The 24,960-nt window shown below is 35.0% G+C and overlaps 1 protein-coding gene and 1 long non-coding RNA gene across 3 annotated transcripts in view; both read left to right on the plus strand.

Moving 5' to 3' along the window:
- Positions 1-2,234: 2,234 nt before the first annotated feature.
- Positions 2,235-24,960, plus strand: part of LOC103517970 (isocitrate dehydrogenase [NADP], mitochondrial-like) — a 30,600-nt gene continuing 7,874 nt past the window's right edge. The window contains exons 1-6 of one of the 2 annotated variants that reach the window (XM_026829694.1): positions 2,235-2,460; positions 9,456-9,526; positions 10,083-10,127; positions 13,375-13,519; positions 15,433-15,632; positions 16,171-16,305. In XM_026829694.1, the coding sequence (XP_026685495.1) occupies positions 2,394-2,460; positions 9,456-9,526; positions 10,083-10,127; positions 13,375-13,519; positions 15,433-15,632; positions 16,171-16,305 (663 nt within the window). In that variant the 5' untranslated portion in view covers positions 2,235-2,393. Of the gene's footprint in view, positions 2,461-9,455; positions 9,527-9,666; positions 9,783-10,082; positions 10,128-13,374; positions 13,520-15,432; positions 15,633-16,170; positions 16,306-24,960 lie in introns of both variants that reach the window. The other variant, XM_026829687.1, reaches the window with a different exon arrangement.
- LOC113470920 lies at positions 18,189-18,737 on the plus strand. The gene is made up of 2 exons (XR_003393808.1): positions 18,189-18,403; positions 18,591-18,737. It is a non-coding gene; the product is annotated as an uncharacterized LOC113470920 (long non-coding RNA).

Here is a 24,960-nt window from a genome sequence, read left to right on the forward strand (position 1 = left end):
TAAAAAAAGAATGTTTTAACGGTGAACCCATTCAAAAGCCATGCGCAAAAGAATCCGTTCTTAAAACAATGTTCTGATGACGTAAGTGAGAAATTTCTTCTTTTTTTTCTTTTCTCTGAAAAAAAAAAAACTTTTTAATAATAATAGTATCATAACCTAAAAAAAGAAGGATTTTCATTTATTAACCCGCTATGAAACCCCGTGGACTTACCTGTAAGTAAAGAGAGCAGAAAATTGTGTGCATGTTTTTTTTTTTTGTAACATGGGTACATAGTTAATGTTCGGTAGTATCTCCCCACACTCTTGCTCCGTCCATCCCCTGACTCTCTCTCTCTCTCTCTGGACAGGTAGCTATGTCATTACCCCTTCTCTCTCTAGACAGTTACCTATGTCATTCCCCCGAATGACACATTTTTTTTTTTTTTTTTTTTTTTTCCATTTAACGTCTCTCCCCGAATGTCCTTTTTTTTTTTTTTTTTTTTTTTTTTTTTTCACAGTATAGCGTATGCCACCTCGAGCTTAACTCGCAATGGAAAGTTTGTTTCCGTTTTTACCTGCCCACATCAAAAAGTTTCAATTCTCAGGGTGTGGAACGTTTCTCGACTACCACGCTGTCAATGCTGTTTTTTTTTTCGGGGAAAAAATACCAAAGAGACCACAAACACTCACGGCTTTTTAACATGACTATGTGTGGGTGGGACCTAATTTTTTACCGGGTGGGAGTCTTAATTTTTTTTTAGAAATATTTATGAAAAAAATACCTGCCTCGGTGGTGTAGTGGTCAAGGCGCTCGCCTGGTAAACAGGAGGGCGTGGGTTCAATCCCAGCCGAGCGTACAGGATTAACAATACGGTGAAAAATTGTAAGTATACAAATTGTTTCCCAATTTAAGATACAAGTAGGGATTCTTTCCTTAGCAAACTTCCACACTTTGGTATTAAACTCAAATTTAATCCAGGTAATCTGAGTGGTTAATTTAAAACTTTGGATGAAGATTAGCCAATCAGAATTATTTATTAAAATTGAGACAATGTAACACAAACAATACGGTGAAAAATTGTAAGTATACAAATTGTTTCCCAATTTAAGATACAAGTAGGGATTCGTTCCTTAGCAAACTTCCACACTTTGGTATTAAACTCAAATTGAATCCAGGTAATCTGAGTGGTTAATTTAAAACTTTGGATGAAGATTAGCCAATCAGAATTATTTATTAAAATTGAGACAATGTAACACAGGTTTCCTACTAATTACCTATGTTGCTATATCCACAAAAATAAAATTGTTAAGAGGCAATAAATAAAATAATTCGTAATTAATTCAGATCTTTTGTAATCAGAAACTTTTACCTACACTTTATTCCTATCTGTCCTGAATAAAAACAAAGTTCACAAGATCTCTAATACCTATCTCACGAGTAATTTTTGTAACCAACTGTGTAATTGGATATCATACTGACCTAGACTCTAGGAAGGATCCGAAGTTTTTGGCCTTCAAACTTTTACCTACACTTTATTCCTATCTGTCCTGAATAAAAACAAAGTTCACAAGATCTCTAATATCTCACGAGTAATTTTTGTAACCAACTGTGTAATTGGATATCATACTGACCTAGACTCTAGGAAGGATCCGAAGTTTTTGGCCTTCATACATCACATTTGCTAGTAGGTAGAAGTATTTTGAAATTTGATGGAGGCGTTTTTATCATTTTTATGTAGGTACCTATTTATTTTAATCTCAATAAAATTTGCCTTTATACTCGTACCTTCTTACAACCAATGTGTTTTCTGTTCTTGACATACTTTTTTCCGACAAGTTCCCAAAAGTAGTTAGTAGAGATGAATATGTTAATTTCATGACCCGCGTTGCGTTGATAAGAAACACCCCCTTGCCCTGATTCTCCAAGCCACTTTTCAAGAAAAAGAACTTAAGGATAAGTAGTTATTACTTTCGTGCGTACCTACCTCAATACCTACTTCGTAATACTGTCACTGTTTTGCTTGCTTGTAGTGACGAGAATCTTACAAGATAGGAGAAAGTAAATGTAAATTGGTATTCCTAAGTGCTGAGTCGGAACTTGGTATATTTCACAAAGTGGGGTAGAATAGTGTAGCACTGTAGCACTTTAAATTAGACGTACAAGTAAGTACACGTAGGTATCAGGTACATGCTCGTAGTTTTTAGTGTTATTGTACGGAAGAATTGCTTTCTTGACTTTTGTACCCCTAATATGATAAAATATTACCAACACGTGATTACGCAACGAGCATTATTTTGTGTTTATTTTATTCGATTTCTCGAGTTAATCAATACGTGTGGTGTTGTTCGTAAGTGAGATCAAAAGTGATTAGTATTTTATTTTTTTCGGTGCTTTTTCTTTGAATTCGAGTAAAATGTCACGAAATTTGAGTAATCTCCTGAAAATATCCCCGTACAGGATAAACAATACGGTGAAAAATTGTAAGTATACAAATTGTTTCCCAATTTAAGATACAAGTAGGGATTCGTTCCTTAGCAAACTTCCACACTTTGGTATTAAACTCAAATTGAATCCAGGTAATCTGAGTGGTTAATTTAAAACTTTGGATGAAGATTAGCCAATCAGAATTATTTATTAAAATTGAGACAATGTAACACAGGTTTCCTACTAATTACCTATGTTGCTATATCCACAAAAATAAAATTGTTAAGAGGCAATAAATAAAATAATTCGTAATTAATTCAGATCTTTTGTAATCAGAAACTTTTACCTACACTTTATTCCTATCTGTCCTGAATAAAAACAAAGTTCACAAGATCTCTAATACCTATCTCACGAGTAATTTTTGTAACCAACTGTGTAATTGGATATCATACTGACCTAGACTCTAGGAAGGATCCGAAGTTTTTGGCCTTCGTATCAAATTGCACTCAGCCTCGTGGGGAGAGCTTTGTACGTAAGTTTGATATAAGTAGGTCCTACAGAATGTAAATCAGAAAGAGTAATGTTGTGCCCTCAAATCTGACACGTTTTAGACAAATATGAATTACCTACTCGAAAAAAAGTTTAATAGAAGGAGCTGTAACAAAGGAGGTCTTATCATCCCGAAAACCAAGAGATGAAAAGGACAGCCCGCCGTTCCGAGAATGAGTCTTATTTGTTTGGGCTAAAGTTTAACCCGGGCGGGAATTGAACCCTCGACATAGCGCTTACAAGGCAGGTGCTACCTGTTGGGGACTAAAATGAAAGGTCGGTGAAATCCACCCACAAAGTGTTTGAAGTTTTAATGCTTTTAAGAATGGCCAAAATGTAGGTAATCTAATATATATAAAAATGAATATATAAAAATGTTTGTTTGTGTGTGTGTTTGTTCGAACTTTATGCCTGGCCAAACCGCTCATCCGATTGCTATGAAACTTTGTGAACTTATTGCTTGTGGTGAAATCCACCCACAAAGTGTTTGAAGTTTTAATGCTTTTAAGAATGGCCAAAATGTAGGTAATCTAAAATATATAAAAATGAATATATAAAAATGTTTGTTTGCGTGTGTGTTTGTTCGAACTTTATGCCTGGCCAAACCGCTCATCCGATTGCTATGAAACTTTGTGAACTTATTGCTTGCACTCCCGTGAAGGTTATAGGCTATTTTCCGGTTCGTTTTTGTTAAACTATACGCCGAGCGAAACCACTAAATGGGTGAGTGACATGAACGGCCATACCTTAAGGATTTACTAGCAGAAATCCGGAGCGAATCGACGGGTTTCGGCTAGTCGGTTATAAATACAAAGGTCAGATATAGGTAAATATAACTGAAATTCAATTAAAAGAGCCTAATTAAGGCTACCTATCGAGTAAAAAGAGGGGGTTTTCATAGCATTTACAATAATAAATCTACCTCAATAAATGACCCGTTGAAATGACAACTCCGTTTGATCCGCGCTCTCTCTCTCTCTCCTTTCCTTTTCTCTCTCTCTACCTCCCTCCCTCTTGGTCTCTTCCTCCCTTTCCTCTCTCTTTCTCCCTCCATCTCTCTCTCTCTCACCTATGATTATCTCTCTCCTTTCCTTTTCTCTCTCTCTCTACCTCCCTCCCTCTTGGTCTCTTCCTCCCTTTCCTCTCTCTTTCTCCCTCCATCTCTCTCTCTCTCACCTATGATTATGATCAATATCAACCTTTTCTCGAGTGGGCACTTGAATTTTAGCCCTGAAATAAATTAGTCACATAGATATTATTTATGGTATTGCATTTTCATGAGTGCAACTGTCTAGCCCAAAACCGAGGCTCATGGGAGAGGTTGGAGGAAGATGTTGACCCCACTTGAGAGGGAAAAGTAAAAGAAGAACTGTCGTTATATCTATTTATGTATCTGTAACATTCGTAACCATTCAAGCACTTTTTTTTCGAGAGGTTTGATAGAGGGTACTGTAACTGCTAAGGTCTTATCGTCGTCCCGAATTCGAAGAGAGAAGGAAGACAGGATACTAGAAAGCCAGCCGTTCCTAGAACGAATATTATCCGTTCAGGATAAAATCCGTCCTGGGTGGGAATCGAACCCGCGACTTAGCGCCTACAAGGCAGACGCACTACCAACCAAGCTAACTAGGCTAAAGTACGTTTATACGAATGATTATTTTCGTGGACTTTGAGCGTAGAACACGGAACCTTTTGTATGCATATGTGCCTTATCACTGGACCAACCATCATGCTTCCGTAACTCAGTAAGATTGAGAAATTTCCTTTATGAGCTACCAACAAAGCTAACTAGGCTAAAGCACGTTTATACGAATGATTATTTTCGTGGACTTTGAGCGTCGAACCCGGAACCTTTTGTATGCATATGTGCCTTATCACTGGACCAACCATCATGCTTCCGTAACTCAGTAAGATTGAGAAATTTCCTTTATGAGTCTGAAGTGTTACTTCATACGTCTAGGCTCTAACGACTTCCTGCTTTAATTATTTTCATTTATTCTACAATTGTCTCCGTGTTGTAGTGGTCAAGACGCTCGTCTGGAAATCAGTAGGGCGTGGGTTCAATCCCTGCCGAGGTATGGAATCTCATCCTCAATATTGTATGAGAATATGACCACACCAATAGTAGTAGCCTACTGATGGGGCAAAGGGATTCTTTAGTCGTATTTTCCCCAAAAAGTATGACGATTTTCCCCAAAAAGTATGACGTCACTTCACAAGTTAGACAGCTAAAGTAGTAGTTTTTTAAGTGTTAAATGGTAACTGCGATGTACTTTATGGAATACCCCCCTGTTTAATGACCTAAATTGATTTTGCCGCAATAAATTGGAATTTCGCTCCGAGCTCCAAACTTTGTGTTGGCATTTAATGTAGGAGCTATCTGTGTCAGAACTAACTGCTCTCTCTGAACCCACACGTCTAGGAGAAGCGTTTCTCAGAGTATTTTCCTCTATGAATGGCTTTGAAAGTTGCTTAAACTCTCCAACATAGATCATTTTTTTTTTTTTTTGCAAATTAACGGGAAATCCCATGATAACATTTTAACTTGTTTAATGATAATATAAAAAGACTACCTATATTGGTAATCATACAATTGATAAAGAGCAGAATCTATCTTTGACGACATACCTAACTAGGTATACTTTGATAGAGGGTACTGTAACAACGAAGGTTTTATCGTTCTCATATTGAAGACACAAGGACAGGAAAGGAGATTACTGCAGTTTAGGTTGGAGATGAAAATTTACCACGGTTTATTAACTTACAAGTGGTGAAACCTACCATTATAAACAACCAATGGTTTTTAGGAGTTGTAGGTATGTCTTTTTCTTTGCAGTAGGACTTCCAGAAAGGACTACCTATATTGGTAATTATACAATTGATAAAGAGCAGAATCTGTCAAAGATAGACAGGACATACCTAACTAGGTGTACTTTGATAGAGGGTACTGTAACAACGAAGGTTTTATCGTTCTCATATTGAAGACACAAGGACAGGAAAGGAGTTTACTGCAGTTTAGGTTGGAGATGAAAATTTACCACCGTTTATTAGCTTACAAGTGGTGAAACCTACCATTATAAACAACCAATGGTTTTTAGGAGTTGTAGGTATGTCTTTTTCTTTGCAGTAGGACTTCCAGGAAGTACCTGACTAGATATAGGATAGTCAGGGTAAATAGTGTATCTCTTATTCGGAATGCTTCTGACAATGCCTCTAGGATAACGAACAATACACTTTGGGAAGCTCCTGAAGGAATAAAAGAGAGATACACTAATATAGAATAAATAGAGTGGGAGCGAGAGAGTTTGTATAAGAGAAAGATATGTGAGAGAGAGAATGGAATAGATATAGCTAGAGAGAGAGAGAGAGAGACCTTATTGTGGTTCTCTGGAACTTGTGATGTGAAAGGGAAAAAGTAAGCAAAGAGGAAAGAAAGTAAGCAACAAAAAAGATAATAAGCAAAGAGAAAGGAATTAAGCAAAGAAGAGAGACAGCAAAGCAAAAAAGAAGGAAGGAAGTTGGAAAGTATAAAGAAGTACCTATCATAATTATTTTCTTTGCTATGTGGGAAGATTAGGAAGATAACGCATTTCTTAAGAAAGGAAAGGTAGGTTTCTAAAACAAAATGAATGTTTGAAGCACACTTAATTAATATTTTTCCTCAAAAACAAGTCTGGCTTGATTAAAAAATAAATAAATAAAAAAAAAAAAATTGTTTTTCCCATTAGGGGAAAGCCCACATTCTCGAATTTCCAAACTCCCACTACCACATCGTCAGTATAGCCGAGCTTTGGTTATTTGTGATGGGTTTCAACAATCAGAGGCTCAACATGCATCCAATCATAAAAGTGCTGAAGCTTGGCTTTTTGAAAATATAATATTTCACTTCACACTGGATGTTGATATAGGAACAATATTCTGGGCAGAAGGGGAGACACCAAAAAGCGGAAAAGTCCGTTCAAAGTCAATTAGTGATACAATAGAGCCATCAGCAAAGCTCTCCCATATTTTTTTCCTTTATTAAAATTAATGGTCAAAACTTCATCAATGGGATTAGGTCTCTAGGGCTACCGAAACTGTGGGACAGAGTTATCTAGCAGTATAAATAAATAATATTCGAGTATATCAAATAAATAAAATAAATACCATGGACATGGCATATTTTTCATATTATTTTCCACAAGAATGGGTCTTCTATACCCAATCTTCTCTCCGACTGATCTTACATCTGAATAGCTACTACCATTTCATTTTGAACGAATTTCAGGTGTGTTAAGAATTAACTCGATGTTCAAGCCTAGATACCCATTCTGCCATGGAGGTTGTTGAGATAAATTTTGACTCAACCCATAATTCCCTCTCTATTTCTCTCTCTCTCCTTTCCATAATTCCCACATACACACTCTATTTCTCTCCCTCGCCTTTCCATAATTCCCACATACACACTCTATTTCTTTCCCTCGCCTTTCCATAATTCCCACATACACACTCTATTTCTCTCCCTCGCCTTTCCATAATTCCCACATACACACTCTATTTCTCTCCCTCGCCTTTCCATAATTCCCACAAACACACTCTATTTCTCTCCCTCTCCTTTCCATAATTCCCACATACACACTCTATTTCTCTCCCTCGCCTTTCCATAATTCCCACATACACACTCCATTTCTCTCCCTCGCCTTTCCATAATTCCCACATACACACTCTATTTCTCTCCCTTTCCTTTCCACAATTCCCACATATACACCCTATTTCTCTCCCTCGCCTTTCCATAATTCCCACATACACACATTATTTCTCTCCCTTTCCTTTCCACAATTCCCACATATACACTCTATTTCTCTCCCTCGCCTTTCCATAATTCCCACATACACACTCTATTTCTCTCCCTCGCCTTTCCATAATTCCCACATACACACTCTATTTCTCTCCCTCGCCTTTCCATAATTCCCACATACACACTCTATTTCTCTCTCTCTCTCTCCTTTCCATAATTCCCACATACACACTCTATTTCTCTCCCTCGCCTTTCCATAATTCCCACATACACACTATATGTCTCTCCCTCGCCTTTCCATAATTCCCACATACACACTCTATTTCTTTCCCTTGCCTTTCCATAATTCCCACATACACACTCTATTTTTTCCCTCTCCTATCCCGTTTCCCTCTTCTTCCCTTTCTATCCCTGTATTCTATTCCCCAAGGAAACACGTGCAGATCATCCTGTTGCATTAGTCCTCAGGAGAAACAGATGAAAAGAAACAATTATTATTGTTTCGAGGGTACCTAGGTAAAATATTACAAACGAATCCTTCTGTTAGTTTTCTTCTCCTTCCTCTTCTTCTCTTTCTTCTTTTTCTTTTATTCTTCTGATTATCAAATGAAATCTAAATGGGAGGGAACGTACATACATAATATACAGGAAATATTCCACGAGAGGATATCTTTGCACACTCTCAATTCAGATATGGAGGCTTCAAATCCCAGCGTGTGTAGAATTCAAATTCATCAGGATTTCTCTAAATGCGATACCTTTTTTTCCGGGTTCCTCTATGAAAAGGCGTTTCTGTTAGTCTTCTTCTCCTGCCTCTTCTTCTCTTTCTTCTTTTTCTTTTATTCTTCTGATTATCAAATGAAATCTAAATGGGAGGGAACGTACATACATAATAGGTATACAGGAAATATTCCACGAGAGGATATCTTTGCACACTCTCAATTCAGATATGGAGGGTTCAAATCCCAGCGTGTGTAGAATTCAAATTCATCAGGATTTCTCTAAATGCGATACCTTTTTTTCCGGGTTCCTCTATGAAAAGGCGATACCTTTTTCCTCGTATATTGCAAGTTTGGTAACTATGACGTCAAAGTCAAACATTTAATGGACAAACAACAAACTGAAATAAATGACGGAGGACGTAAACAGGGAGACGGGCGAAAGCTGAATGGAAAATTTGTAAAAGTAATTATCTTTCATTTGAATAAATTATTATTACAAGAAGATGTTTAGAATGCTAATGGTCTTCTTTGAGATATTGTTTCAGTTTTTAAAAATTCAGAACGTTTCTCTCCCCATAATTCTTGTCAGGAAGCTTGGGATTTCAACAGAGTTTTCCATGTTCCCAGATTTTTGAAATAGGTACCTTCAGCCTACAGATTATTTTATTTACATGGTGGATCAACATGAAATAGGAGACAGGAACTGAGGCTATTGACAGACAAAGTTCGTTCTCGGAACGGCTGGCTTTCTCCTATCCTGTCTTCCTTCTGTCTTCACTTTCGGTACGGTAAGATCTTCGCAGTTACAGTTCCCTCCATCAAACCTCTTAAAAAAAGGATCTGCTTTGAAGTAATGAAAAAAAAGACTGCAGGATGCAAAAAAGTCCCAAAAATGAGATCAAGATATATCAGATGATGTATGTATCTGCATTGAACCGATACTATTAGAAAAACAGCTATGTTATCAAATAGATACTAATGTTTGCTTTTTTTGTTTTTCAAGATGCTACTGACAGTCGCATTGTTGCAAAAAATCCTGTTGTTGAAATGGATGGTGATGAAATGACAAGAATCGCTGCAGGATGCAAAAAAGTCCCAAAAATGAGATCAAGAAATATCAGATGATGTACGTATCTGCATTGAACCGATATTATTAGAAAAACAGCTATGTTATCAAATAGATACTAATGTTTCCTTTTTTTTTGTTTTTCAAGATGCTACTGACAGTCGCATTGTTGCAAAAAATCCTGTTGTTGAAATGGATGGTGATGAAATGACAAGAATCATTTGGGAAAATATAAAAGAAAAGTTGATATTCCCTTACGTAAAGGTATGTATGAGTATTATTATTTTCAATAAATTCCAAGCTTTTCTTCTTTTTCCTGAAAAAAGGTAGGTAATCCCTTCAGGGATGAGCTATTTGTTTTCTCTTTAGCATATACCTTGTTTATCCTGCACGAAAAGGACTGAAAATTTCCTTTACTTCAGCAGTCTAAACAATGTCTCGTACCTATATTTGATTAGGAATATAACTACAATTCATTAAAAAGACCTTGATTACATTCAAAAATAAAAATGTATGTATGGTTGCATACATTTTGTAGGTCCCATGCCACGATAGACAAGAATCATTTGGGAAAATATAAAAGAAAAGTTGATATTCCCTTACGTAAAGGTATGTATGAGTATTATTATTTTCAATAAATTCCAAGCTTTTCTTCTTTTTCCTGAAAAAAGGTAGGTAATCCCTTCAGGGATGAGCTATTTATTTTCTCTTTAGCATATACCTTGTTTATCCTGCACGAAAAGGACTGAACATTTCCTTTACTTCAGCAGTCTAAATAATGTCACGTACCTATATTTGATTAAGAATATACCTACAATTCATTAAAAAGACCTTGATTACATTCAAAAATAAAAATGTATGTATGGTTGCATACATTTTGTAGGTCCCATGCCACGATATAATGAATGGAGTTTCATATAATACTAAACTTGTTTCTTTATTGCACGTTTTTTAAGTAGGTACCTAATATAATTATGTCATCACAGTTTAGTGGAAGAGCTTTGATTTGGCAGCAATCAGTAGGGGGTCCCATGCCACAAGAGAAGTTTTGTGGACAGCTCAGTACTCATACCAAAATTAAAAGTTTATATATTTGATAAATTTTGCTAAAGTAACCTTGTTTCGAAAACAAGTTTGCCCTTTCAGTTAGTTATATTTAATTTCCCCAGTATGGCAGCCACTGTACGGCACGATGATGATGATTACGCTTTTTGTTTATTTTCAATTTTCATCTAGTCTCTGACAAAAATAATATTTTAACTGGGGAAACTTTTTTGAAAATAAACTTGGGATTTTAATTTGCAGTCAATCTCAAAGTGACAAAAATAAAAGCAATTTAAAACGAACACTCTCGTCATTGAGCTAGAAAATTATGTTCCTGACTTTTTTTGTGAATGCATGTAATGTGAGATTTTCTTTTCAAAGAAAAGTTGAACTTTTCGGTTAATTGTTTTTCTTTTTCATTTTGGCTTTGGTAACTTTGTAAGGAAATAAAGACATGGTAAATCCTGGGGTATAATATACGAGCAAAATGAATGCTCACCCGTAGGTATGTAGGTACCTACATCAGAGACATGAATGTTCATTTCGATTTAGTATCTTTACATATTTTATACGATATACGTCATTTGAGTATATTATTTAGCTCTATACTGACAAGAACAGAATCAATTTTCTATCTGAAACAAGAAATACACGTGGTAGCATCATTTGAGTATATTATTTAGCTCTATACTGACAAGAACAGAATCAATTTTCTATCTGAAACAAGAAATACACGTGGTAGCAAATAAGAACAATATAGGTGAGCATGTTTCAAAGACAAAGAATAGAGTAGGTACGTAGGCATTATGTAGGTATTGTAGGTACTACAAAAGAAGATCTTGTAAATCAGTTCATTGTCGAACTTTCATTTGACTCTTTTCCGAACAAGGCTCTAACGACTTCCTGCTTTAATTATTTTCATTTATTCTACAATTGTCTCCGTGGTGTAGTGGTCAAGACGCTCGCCTGGAAATCAGTAGGGCGTGGGTTCAATCCCTGCCGAGGTATGGAATCTCATCCTCAATATTGTATGAGAATATGACCACACCAATAGTAGTAGGCCTACTGATGGGGCAAAGGGATTCTTTAGTCGTATTTTCCCCAAAAAGTATGACGTCACTTCACAAGTTAGACAGCTAAAGTAGTGGCTTGTTAAGTGTTAAATGGTAACTGCGATGTACTTTATGGAATACCCCCCTGTTTAATGACCTAAATTGATTTTGCCGCAATAAATTTATTGGAATTTCGCTCCGAGCTCCAAACTTTGTGTTGGCATTTAATGTAGGAGCTATCTGTGTCAGAACTAACTGCTCTCTCTGAACCCCGTAGGCATTATGTAGGTATTGTAGGTACTACAAAAGAAGATCTTGTAAATCAGTTCATTGTCGAACTTTCATTTGACTCTTTTCATACTTCCATCTCATACTCATACATCTACCTACTTACTTCTTACTTGACTTGAGTCTAACATTCATCCTCCCTATTTAAAGCCAGACTATTGTTAAAAATATAGTAAACTGTTTAAATTCAATGCTTACTGGAATTTGGCCTGGTGCACTGCATTCAGTTGTCCTTCTGAGACTTTCCACCTGTCCTTGGACTCTTTTCAAGTGTTATACCTTCTTTTACTTTCCTACCTACTATATGACGTTCAAACACTCCTAATTTTCTAAGAAACAGTATTCAAGGAAATATTTTTCAACGAAATAAATATTCACCCTTTGCGTTGTTTGCTTTTCAAATTTTCCTACAGTTCAAGTCAAATAATTCGTTCAACATTAGATTCTATTACAATAATATCTTTCCTTTGGATGTAGCGTAGGTTACCTTTTTCATTTTGTCTTTTTTCCCTTTCTAAAAGTCTTTCCAGAATTTAGCAAGGGGCATCCTAGGTAGGTATCTTACGTAAGAGTGTATGATCTCTTTAAAAAGAAATCTTAAAAAGAAAGAGATGAAAGAAAAGCTCACAAATGGCATCAAGAACATTATACAAAATAATCTCATTTTACGTGACATTCTATCATAGAACTCCCCCAGGTGCTAAGCGTGTCCAATTCAAAACATTTCTTTTCTTTATAGTGACCTATAAGAAGGAAAAGTTCAGTAAGATATTTACATCCCCAGAAGCGACAGTAACTTACAATGCTTTCCTTTTTTTACCCTAGGTATAAAGGCGAGATGAATTGCAGCATATTAACTTTACGTGTACACCTACATATTCCACAGTAAAATGGAAAGATAATTGTGAACAAAAACAGAAATAAACAACATCATTAATAAGAGAAAACACAAAAAGAAGTACCTACTGGAATTGGGCATTTTAATTATTATCAATATAATCTTTAGTGAGGAAATGAACTTAGAATGGATTAAAATACCTTGTTTACAGTGTGGAATTGGGCATTTTAATTATTATCAATATAATCTTTAGTGAGGAAATGAACTTAGAATGGATTAAAATACCTTGTTTACAGTGCTCGGATAAGGCTAAAATGTTCTTTTTATCCAGCAGTTTAAAACACGGTTTCATGTATTTTATGGCTTCAAGAATACAAATTATAAGTAATATTATAGATGTTTGTGATAAAGCATAGTGTGTAGGTATATTAGACTAAGCTTTTTCTGCAATAACCAGAAAGAAAAAAATCCAAGGAACCTTTAAACTCCTGTGAAGCTTTAATAAAATACGAAAAAATTTCAGGTCGAATGTTTGTACTATGATTTGGGATTTTCTGCAATAACCAGAAAGAAAAAAAATCCAAGGAACCTTTAAACTCCTGTGAAGCTTTAATAAAATACGAAAAAATTTCAGGTCGAATGTTTGTACTATGATTTGGGATTACCGCACCGAGATGCTACTGAGGATCAAGTTACTGTAGATGCTGCAGTTGCAATCAAGAAACATAATGTCGGAATCAAATGTGCTACTATTACACCTGATGAGGCCAGAGTTAAAGGTAAAATGAACATTTATTTAGTTTAGACCCTTTATTGGTTATATTTCAACGTCCAGTCAGCCCTGATGTTTTATTGTTGAAGTAGTCAAGTTACTATCAATATTCTTTATTAAATTTATGTACCTACATCAAACCTTAAGTATCTAGTAATACAGAGGAATTCTTGAAAAGCATCTTCTCAATTAGTTATAGGGATATATTCAGAAGGAAATTTTATTGATGTATAGAAAATTTCATTATTTTTAGTAACATGCTTTCAAGGGTGTTTTAACTGCTTGGTAAATTCGCTTTTCTTACATCTTTCCACGTTCCTCAAACTCTTCATGTTGTTGGTTCTATCGTTTATTTTCACCATTTATGCTTTGTTTTGTATATTTTCATTGATGTATAGAAAATTTCATTATTTTTAGTAACATGCTTTCAAGGGTGTTTTAACTGCTTGGTAAATTCGCTCTTCTTACATCTTTCCACGTTCCTCAAACTCTTCATGTTGTTGGTTCTATCGTTTATTTTCACCATTTATGCTTTGTTTTGTATATTTTTCTCTTGAGATAGAGAATTCGATCAGTTCTTTTTTTGTTTCCTTTATTTGTTCCTTGCTGAATTAAGTTTTCGCTGCCTTTATGTTTTCTTTGTACTATGTACTTCACAAGCTCTTCCATTTTCTCATTTCCTAATTTTATTGTCTTTGTCATTTTTCTACTTCTAGTACATCTTATCCTCCCCACGTCTTTTCTTTAGTCTCAATTTCCTACGCGATGAGATTCTTCCTGTTTTTTTTCTATCTTTTGTATTCTTATCTTTTACACGCGATAGGCCAAAAGTACAATCAGTCTTCAATTTTTCTCCGTCTTTCAATTTCGAGCCTCGTGGGTTTTTTTTTTCTTTTTGATTTTCAATACGCTCTCCTAGTTTTCATTTACGTTTGTTCTATCTTTTGTATTCTTATCTTTTACACGCGATAGGCCAAAAGTACAATCAGTCTTCAAATTTTCTCCGTCTTTCAATTTCGAGCCTCGTGGGTTTTTTTTTTCTTTTTGATTTTCAATACGCTCTCCTAGTTTTCATTTACGTTTGTCTTTTTCAAAATTTTCTCCCTGTTCATCTTAAGTCTCAGTTTTTGCTTTTCCCCCATGATGTGTAAAGTAGAAATGGATGAGGGAAAAGAACACTTCGCTTTTTCAGACCTGATATAGTGGTTCCTCTTTGTACCAAGATGCTGACCAATCTGACCATATATACCTTTGTCTCTCTGAATAAAAATAATAATTTATTGGAAGATACCTATGTAGGTATTATCACCACCACTCAGTTAGAATGACGTATTTCTAAATTAAGGTTTCATTTATTTGTTTCTATGATTGGTATAGAAACTTTGAATGCTATACCGCTCTTCAAAGTTAATACAACTGTGATGAGACACACTCGTATGTATTGTGCTATTGTGTATAGGTATCATGGTTTTGATATACGTAGGTTTTATAAATTACGGGAAATATTTTATATTAAAATAGATACGGCAAGAGTATTGTACATTTTTATAAAGGAAAAGCAGTATTTTCAGTTAAAGAATTCCAACCTTTGTTCTTTCTCCCTCCATTCCCCTCTTCTCTCTTTCGGTTTGTCTCCTTTTTATATTTTCTTCAAAGCCATTATTCATTCTCTTTTTCTCATACTCATTCTTTTTCCTTTGAATCCCACACTCCTTCTGTTTCCTTTATTAATTTGTTTCCTCGAGGTCTGTCTTTCATTTATTTCTAAAAATAAGCACTCTCTTTAGCTTTTTTCTTCAATTTTACTCAAATATACAAGAAATACATGTTCTTAGCGTTCGTCCATTTGAACACTTTACCAATACTTATGTGCGGCCTATGTGATTTATATTTTACCTTATACCGGTTATCGAATTTCAGAATTCAAATTGAAAAAAATGTGGCTCAGTCCGAACGGTACCATTAGAAACATTCTAGGAGGAACAGTGTTCCGGGAGCCAATTATTTGTAAAAATATTCCTAAAATAGTACCAGGCTGGACAAACTCCATAGTAATCGGTAGACATGCTCATGGGGATCAATACAAAGCAACAGATCTCATCGTCGACAAACCTGGCAAAGTAAGTAAAACTAAATCATAAATATAGCTTATTTCCAGGCCAATGGTTCCTCGTCCAAGTTCGAACCCCCACCCTCCTGTTTACCAGGCTAGCGTCCTGATGACTACGCTACCAAAGCAGTACTTTACTTCACATAAGATAAAAAATAATTCCTATAATCCTTTAGAATTATTTATAATTGTTGTTTCTATTTTCATTTTTTTTTCTCGGGAAGTATAAGTAAAAAAGTATAAGAAGCTTTTACCGTTTACTGCTAAGAGAAGACATTTCTATATTTGAAAACTTCACATCTCCCTCCCTCCCTCCCTTTATACATTCCCACATTCTATTAATGTTCTGTTTATACGCGGAGAGAAGAAGAAAGCCAACTTCGTAATAAGTTTTATACATTCCCACATTCTATTAATGTTCTGTTTATACGCGGAGAGAAGAAGAAAGCCAACTTCGTAATAAGTTCCTAGGGATTTTTTCTCTAGTTTCTAGCGGGAAAATAATAGAAGTTATGAAAGGTAATCTCGAACTTTTCTTTTCCTTTCAGGTCGAATTAGTGTACACAGACAACCAAGGCAAGGTTCAAACGTTTAAAGTGTTCGAATTCAAAACACCAGGAGTGGCTCTTGCCATGTATAATACCACAGAGTCTATCGAATCTTTTGCTCACTCTAGTTTTCAAGTAAGTTTCATCACCTAAGAAGATTATTTTTGTTTTGGCTTTGATAAAACCAAGATTTCTCAAGTAAGCTATGACGTAGGTACATTGTTAACCTGAATACCGTTTTGCATTATGGAAATAGCTTTTCAAAATGTTATAAAGAAAGAAAATGTCTCACAAGGTAAAACTGACTTGTTAGCGTGTACGTTTCCTTCATATCATAAGTAAGATTAACACAAAGTAAATATTTCCTTTTTGTATCAAAGAACACGGAACAAATTAAGTAGGTAGGTAGGTACATGGAATGTAAGCGTACCTATATGTCACTAGGATTACAATGTCAATTAAACTGACAGAAAAGTCACTCACACCATATTAAACTTTTTAGCAAGTTAACTTCATGCTGACATGTTGAAAAGATAATAGGCAGATAAATTTAGAATCAGCCTCAGATTTAAACCTATAACTTTGACCACTCGAGTACGAGTTTCGAGCCTAATTCATCTAATCATCAGCTAAACACATCTGAGGCAATGGCTAACACCTTGAAATATTATGGTAAATACCTACTTTTTTCGAGATGAAAATTAAGAGACATTTCAAATTTCATTATCTCTGTCGAAGCACAACTTTCTGACGTAGGGAAAAACGATAAGGGTGTTAGGATAAGTAGGTTTCATCCGCGAAGATGTAAGTTCTGTAACAGAAGACAAATGTATCACTTTGTAATATTGAAAATAAGTTAACTTCATGCTGACATGTTGAAAAGATAATAGGCAGATAAATTTAGAATCAGCCTCAGATTTGAACCTATAACTTTGACCACTCGAGTACGAGTTTCGAGCCTAATTCATCCAATCATCAGCTAAACACATCTGAGGCAATGGCTAACACCTTGAAATATTATGGTAAATAGGTACCTACTTTTTTCGAGATGAAAATTAAGAGACATTTCAAATTTTATTATCTCTGTCGAAGCACAACTTTCTGACGTAGGGAAAAAGGATAAGGGTGTTAGGATAAGTAGGTTTCATCCGCGAAGATGTAAGTTCTGTAACAGAAGACAAATGTATCACTTTGTAATATTGAAAAAATATGATGCATGAGCTAACCTGAAGTCGCGTTATTTAATTTTCCTGTATGACGTAATTGCTAAGACATAAATTTAATCATATGGGGAAAAGAGAGCAAATTAAATTTTACTCCAGCCAGCCTAGTTAGCTTAGTTGGTAGTGCGTCTGCCTTGTAAGCGCTAGGCCGCGGGTTCGATTCCCGCCCGGGGCGGATTTTAAAGATGAATTATCAATTGAAAATGATTTGTTACTTCGAGCAAACAGAATTATTATTCCTGATGATTTGAAAGAACAAATTCTCCATACATACCATTTTGAACTAAAGTTTAACTTAAGCAAGATTTTTCATCTTAAGTTAAGCTTATAAGTTTTCATACATACAGGGGTCAGTCTTCTTTGAATTTTCCTCTGAACTGAAATGTTGTTCTTTTCTCAGTATTTAACATTGGCGCAGTAGGCAGTTTTTCATTGATGATTTTGCATTTCTGGATATTAACATGCCTGATACGATATCAGGAACTTAAATAAATATTAACCTTTGATGCTTTCCAGACCAGTGGCGTGGTTTAAAAGGTTAAAAGAGGTCTGCTTTGTATACTCTTTATTTTCTTTGATAATGATGACCATTTGATAATGGACAGAATTTCCATTATCAAATTAGCTTCTTTGGCAATGTCACTACTCCAAAAGTAACGAACACATTGTCACTGAGTATTGTGAAGAGAATTGAGTCCCACCACGTACTCCAAGCACAGAGTCTAAGAAAAAAATCAAAGGGCTATGTGGGCATTGGGCATACTAGGGAGGTACTTTACAGTTCTGAAGGGAGGATTTATATTACAACCGGGCCGAAATAATTTCAGATTTCTCTTCATAATATTTAGTTGTGGGATACCCTTGGAAAATGGGTAATTAAAGAGGAAAATGCATTAATAAACATAGTTTTATTATTACTTACAGAATGGTCTTTTCATTTGGAAAAGTAATTTTCATTGTAGAGATTGTAACGCTGAAGATATCAAAACAAATACTGGAACTCTCGGTAGGTACGTGCACAAAGAAGATATTTAGTTGTGGGATACCCTTGGAAAATGGGTAATTAAAGAGGAAAATGCATTAATAAACATGGTTTTATTATTACTTACAGAATGTTCTTTTCAATTGGAAAAGTAATTTTCATTGTAGAGATTGTAACGCTGAAGATATCAAAACAAATACTGGAACTCTCGGTAGGTACGTGCACAAAGAAAACTTCAACTCAACACTGATTGATTACTGGGGAAACTAGATTTTCCCTGTTCATTAGTAAACTGGTAATGGATTTCAGGCAATTCCTACTATCAATTTTGATTGCCATCCATCGCCATTTTTCTGAACGAAGAAAAAAAAAAAATAGAGGCCTTTGCGATGTTGCCAGAGTTCATTTTCATTTTTTAAAAAAAGTCAATGCCTCTGTTGGCAACAGAGAAAAATCTCGACAAAAAACATCTGCTGGGGCCTGTTGGGCGAATTTTGTCGTCATTTTCATATTTTATTTTGTAGGTACGATACGTCATCTGACTTTCATTCATTTCATAATCTAATAATTTATTTTGAATTTGATTGTACTGATGTGAAACGTAGGAAATTTTCTTCTACCTACCATAAACTTATTTCTGAGAAGCTCATTTTTTTAGAAACTCTGATTAGGATTGTTAACATCATCCATAATTTTATTTAATCTAGGTTCATAGTAGGTAGTTATTTTTTTTTCTTTTGATTCTGCTTGAAACACACAATTTGTCCTAACTCAGGAACAATGTAGAATATACCTGAACCTGATAGGTATTACACAAACTATACAAAAAAATCTCAAGTTATTAGGTATACCTGCCTATAAATTTAAATCAAATAAGTAATATTAATAAAAATAGTTTTTTTTTTTTTTCCTTTAATAAAAAAAGGTAAGTACTACCAGTGGCATGGCATTCACAGCATAATTTTGTTCACTTGGCAAGCAGAGATTTGTTTGATAACATGTTTACAAACTACAGTAGTAGTAATAATAACAACAACAATAGTAACTACTAATCCTGCTCTGTGTAAATACTCCTGTGCTGTGTTGTCCAGTGTTGTTGTATGTTTTATTTTTAGCACTTCATAGGTAAGGTAGTTTGTTGATAATTTTGTCTTTATTGCATTTTTTTGCGAATTTACATCTCTTGCTAGTATCAGTTGAATTTTATTAGCCAAGAAACTGCAGGTGTTTCATTGGCATTGGCAGAGTTCAGCTGGAGGCTGAGAAGAATCATCTCTGATGTCATCTTAAAATGACACATAAGTAAAACTCTTAAATCCTGGGAAAAGACTTTGCAAAATAATGAACTAGAGGCAATTGATTTAATCAGACTGTGTTCTTGAGTTTTAAACCAAGTAAGTATTTGTTAATTTAATCTAAGTACTTAAGTAAGTACTTGAAATTTTTATTTTCAAAGTATTTTTTCAAGTGGAGTTTACAGAAAATATCTAGATTATGATCCTTTAAAAATTGCTTTGTTGGTACCTACTTACATGATAAAGATCAAATGCTGAAAACAAAATGACTTTAGCTTAGATAGATATCTAGACATTTTAGTCACTTTTTCCAACAAGAAGTCTGATGAAATTCATCTGCCATTTGATAAATTTGATTTTTCTCTTCTTAACCCACAACAGTCTTTGTAAATATCATTTTGAGTCTATGTTATCAAGCCACATTGGTCTTGATTTTTTTTTTTTTTTTAATAGAAATGAAAAATCAATCATGGATTAAGTAATTTATCATGGATGCAGGTGTGCTATTTTCATGAACCTAGATATGTATGTGTATGAGATTAAAGAAATATTTGATAAAAATGTTCTGTTGTTTTTCCTTTTTTCAGTTGGAGTCAATATGGACTTCATTCAAACTTAATCCAGAAATAATCATTGTTTTGGAGTCTTCAAGAAATTCAATATTCATATCACTTTTCCGTCATAGAATGGAATAAAAAAACACACAAGGTAATGAAATTTTACTAAACCATATCTGTTGTAAGACCCTAAAATGAGAAACTTTACTGGAAGCCCAGAGAAGGTGATGAGGTAATAATAAAATAGATTAAACATGAACAATGTAACTCAAAATGGGTAGTTTTTATTTTTTAACATTTCAAGTGACAAATTTGGTGTTATTTACATTTTTAAATGCAGAAACCATTCTTTGTACTTTTACTCTCTCACACCATTTTATACCACCTAACCTCTTCTGGGCTTCGAGCAAGGAGTGTTCAGGATAAAGCGAGTCTAAGTAATCAATCATATGATGGGTGTTTGAGTATTTTATTTCTCGGTAGTCCCTTCCACGTACTTTCGGGACCATTCTCCAATTTTGACTGGTGGCTGTTGGAAAATCGAGACACCTGCTGTTAATATGACCGTAATCAATCCTTGATAGTTATCGATTTCAACGTAATCCAACTTGGTAAAGCAAATCACACACACACCATGAGCCCTTGTGTCCAAATGACCCCAAGCCAAGGAATGTTGATGTGGGAATGTTGGATAGACATGTTTGCCTTGAGTGGCTTGATTGGATTTTCAAATAAACTAATTTCCATTGTATATTTAATGGCATTTTACTTAAGTCCTTTTTTTGGGGAGCCCCCACCCTCGGTCAATAGATATACAAGGCCACCCCCACGCTGGAGGTGGGATATGAATATTTTTTGGTCTCAGTGAGGTAGAGCGTCTGCCTTGTAAGCACTTTATCGTGGGTTTGATTCCCACCCGGGGTGGATTTTATCCTAAAGGGACACTTTCATACACAATGTTAGTATAAAAAAAAACTAAAGGATTAGCTAAATAATAATTAAATCCGACATGAAAATATAAAATTAAATTTATTGGTTAGGTGAGTATCCAATTTACAACACATAAATTATACGTATCAATCCTTGATAGTTATCGATTTCAATGTAATCCAACTTGGTAAAGCAAATCACACACACCATGAGCCCCTGTGTCCAAATGACCCCAAGCCAAGGAATGTTGATGTGGGAATGTTGGATGGACATGTTTGTCTTGAGTGGCTTGATTGGATTTTCAAATAATCTAATTTCCATTGTATATTTAATGGCATTTTACTTGAGTCCTTTTTTTGGGGGAGCCCCCACCCTCGGTCAATAGATATACAAGGCCACCCCCACGCTGGAGGTGGGATATGAATATTTTTTGGTCTCAGTCACTCAGTGGCAAAATTTCAAGCATAACCAAACACCATAGTGAACATATTTGGCTTAAAATTACTCGATTGTGTGCCTTTTATTTATTATTATTATTTAATAATCAGATCCCAATTGGGATCATTGTGAAGGGTGGTTGGTAAGCTTAACCTTTTGCGTACAGAATCAATTTCACCAGAATCGCTCTTACGGTAGGATTCATGTCCCACATGAAACTCAAGCGTTGTTGTTATCAATTCCTATGTAAAAAGTCGGGAAAAATCCAAATCTGAGGTCAAAACTCCGAAATAATAACAGCTGTAAAAGGTCGAAAATTCAATTTTTATTTTCCGTCAGAGTCCTTAACTCTGACGTCAGACTTCAGGAGATGAGCAGAAACGTATGCGCACAAACATGAATTGCGCAGAAATGCATGCGCACAAACAGATTAATGTGTTGTCTGCGAGGGAGCTTTGCTCGGGACATTTGATGTGACGTCATCGCCTATGGGAGCGTATGCTGTGACGTCAAAGTTCACGATTTACCGGTATTTTTTAGATCGATTTATCTCGGTATCTAGAAGTCGTAGAAGAAAAAGAAAAATTCCGTTGCCCTCATTTTTCCTGCTCTATGACTTTGAAACATCATCCAAGTAAGCGCAACTGATCTATTAGGATCATTGTGAAGGGTGGTTGGTAGGCTTAACTTGTAGGAATTCATTGAGAGAATTTATTATGTGGTGAACAAAGTGGATAGAGTGAGTGGTTATCAAAAGGGCGGCTCAGGTTTAGTGTTTTGTTCTTCATAATTTCACAATTTTACCTTTCTTCTTAGTTTTTTCCCCCTTCCTTTCTTTCACCACCTTCATCCACCTTTCTTCTGAAAAAAAAAAAAAAAAAAATCCTCTAAGGATCTACTTACCCATTCATTTTGGAAGAAACAACTTTGGCTTTCATGGTGGACTTTCTATGGCAGGATAATGTCACTTTCACTTTGAAGTTTGAATATTTGGTCTTGGACGGTTACTTGTCATTTTCATAAGCAGTTAAAGACCATTAAATTTGGTAGATGGTTATAGTTCCACTCAACATAAGATAAAGTCCCAACCCTTCCTGTCTTTCATTCGACTTTCTATGGTTATTTGGTTCAACAGTCAACTGCACATTAATTTGTTCTAAATGTTAGGATCGTTATTTCAAGGAAAGTATTTTAGTATTTTAAATAATATAGAAAGTAAAAATCAGAGAATAAAGGCCATTTAAAACTTTAAAAGGAAATTAACCTCTTTACTCTTTCTACGTTAAAAGAAAATGAAATACATGTTCACATTTCACAAAACCACATTTCTCAAAACGAAAAACGAAGGAAAATTTTAAAAAACAAAGTTCGCGCTAATTTTGGCAGTCCATTTTGTGATAAATAAAATTGCAAGCCGCGTTTACACGAGTCAATTTTTCACTTTTTAAAATGCCAGTGCTGCGCAAAGCACCTGATCCACTGCTCTCATACCTCCTTGGACCGCGGCCATTATGTTTTGTGCGAGAGAGATAGCGATAGTGAGTGAGGAAGGAGAAAGGAATGTCAAGGTCAGAAATACTATACGAACACGTCACTTACGTTGTGCGTACGCAATGCGTACTGGAGGTCGGTCGTTGACCTCAGTTGGCTTCTTGTTTGGTTGTGGGATTTTTCTATGATTTCTCCCTCGCGCGTGGGACTTTTGATCTGATTTTTAGATAGTGTGGGATTTTTTTTTTAGTCCCGCTTTAAAAGGAGTGATTTTTACTTTCTATTATTTTTAAATGTTATTTTGGTTTTGATTTTTGTATCAGCCGTAATTTAATTAAGAATAAATTGCAATCTCATTCTGATTGTTGATTTTTTATTTGTTCACAGATGAGCACAGCAAGATTAGGTCGTGGTACCAAAAGCAAAGTATTCCTATACATTTGTTGTTCTTTCCATAAGCAGCAGGGAATCAGAAGCAAGATTAAGACGGGAAGAAAGACAGCGATTTGATGCCATTATAAGATTAGAGACTTTATCTTTCGAGAGTGTTTGCGCCTCTCGTTCTCAGTGAGTAGGTATTTAAATCCAACACCCACTTTTCAAGACGTAAAATATTCTCCACTCCTCTGTATGACAAGTCCTCCTAGCTTTATACCATTTTCCCTTGTGTTTCTCTACCCACATTACTGTTCTTTTTTCGGAACCGCAGACATTTGTTGTATTCTAGTCTTAGGTACAGTCATTTACGTTTTCCATGGCACACAGTCTCAATTAGAAGATGTAAAGAAAGCTGCTAGTATATGTTCACAGCAGCAAGAGTCTTTATCTGCACAACTACAAGGTATGTATTTTTTCCCACCTTATCTACAATGTTCAACAGTAGGTAGGTACCTATTAAGTACATACCTACTGATCTATGCATATGTTTGAAACATGAAAAGGCTTAAAGTAGATATTTAGTAATATTGACTTTGGTCGCTTATCTCTTTTTGTTGCAGTAATCTTCGAATATAAGTTAAGATTAGAAAAATCTCTTCAGAAAGAAAAGGCTGAACATAGACAAAATAAAGAAAAATTATTAGCACAGTTAGAAGAAGAAAAACAATCAAAACATAAAGAAAATTTAGAAAATTCAAATAAATTCAATGCATTACAAGAAAAATACGATCTTCTGCAGAATGAACATAAAACATTGAATGATGAGTTTACTGAATTAAAAAATAAACAAACAGAAAATAATGAAGCACAACAAGACTTGAAGAAACAAGCAGAAGAATTAAAAAATCAATTAGAACTAATCAAAACTGAAAAAGATCAGCTGATTGAAAAATTAAAAGCTGAAAATGAAGCTTTAAATAATGACAAACAGAAATTAATCAATGAAAACGAACAGTTGTCTAAGAATTTCATTACAAATGATGAGAATTTGTTTTACAAAAATAAAAACATCGAGCTGGAAACTAAAGTTAAAGAACTAGGTACCCAGCTTCAGACATGCACAACTGCAGCTAAAGATAAAGAAACTAAATTTGAAGAAAATGCTGCAGTAGAGGTTCAAGAGAATCAGCCCATGTTCAATGAAAATCAACCCGTGGAAAACAAAGCTTCTGTGAGTGTAGTGTCCAATAAATTGCCAAAACTGTTGAACAGCTCGACAACACCCTTCATCAACCCGCAGGCTGTGATAGATCATGATAACAACCATGATAATGTAAACAACAATGTCGTGTCCTCTGCCAAACCATTGGTAAGTCTATGAAGAAGGAAAAACGACTAGATAAGTACATAATATTATACCATAGATTACCATAGTTATAACTACTTTTATTCGAACTATTCCTTCCATAATTATGATTGGTGGACAGAAATAGAAA

Source organism: Diaphorina citri, unplaced genomic scaffold (genome assembly GCF_000475195.1).
Source record: "Diaphorina citri unplaced genomic scaffold, Diaci psyllid genome assembly version 1.1 scaffold57, whole genome shotgun sequence".
Lineage (NCBI taxonomy): Eukaryota > Metazoa > Arthropoda > Insecta > Hemiptera > Psyllidae > Diaphorina > Diaphorina citri.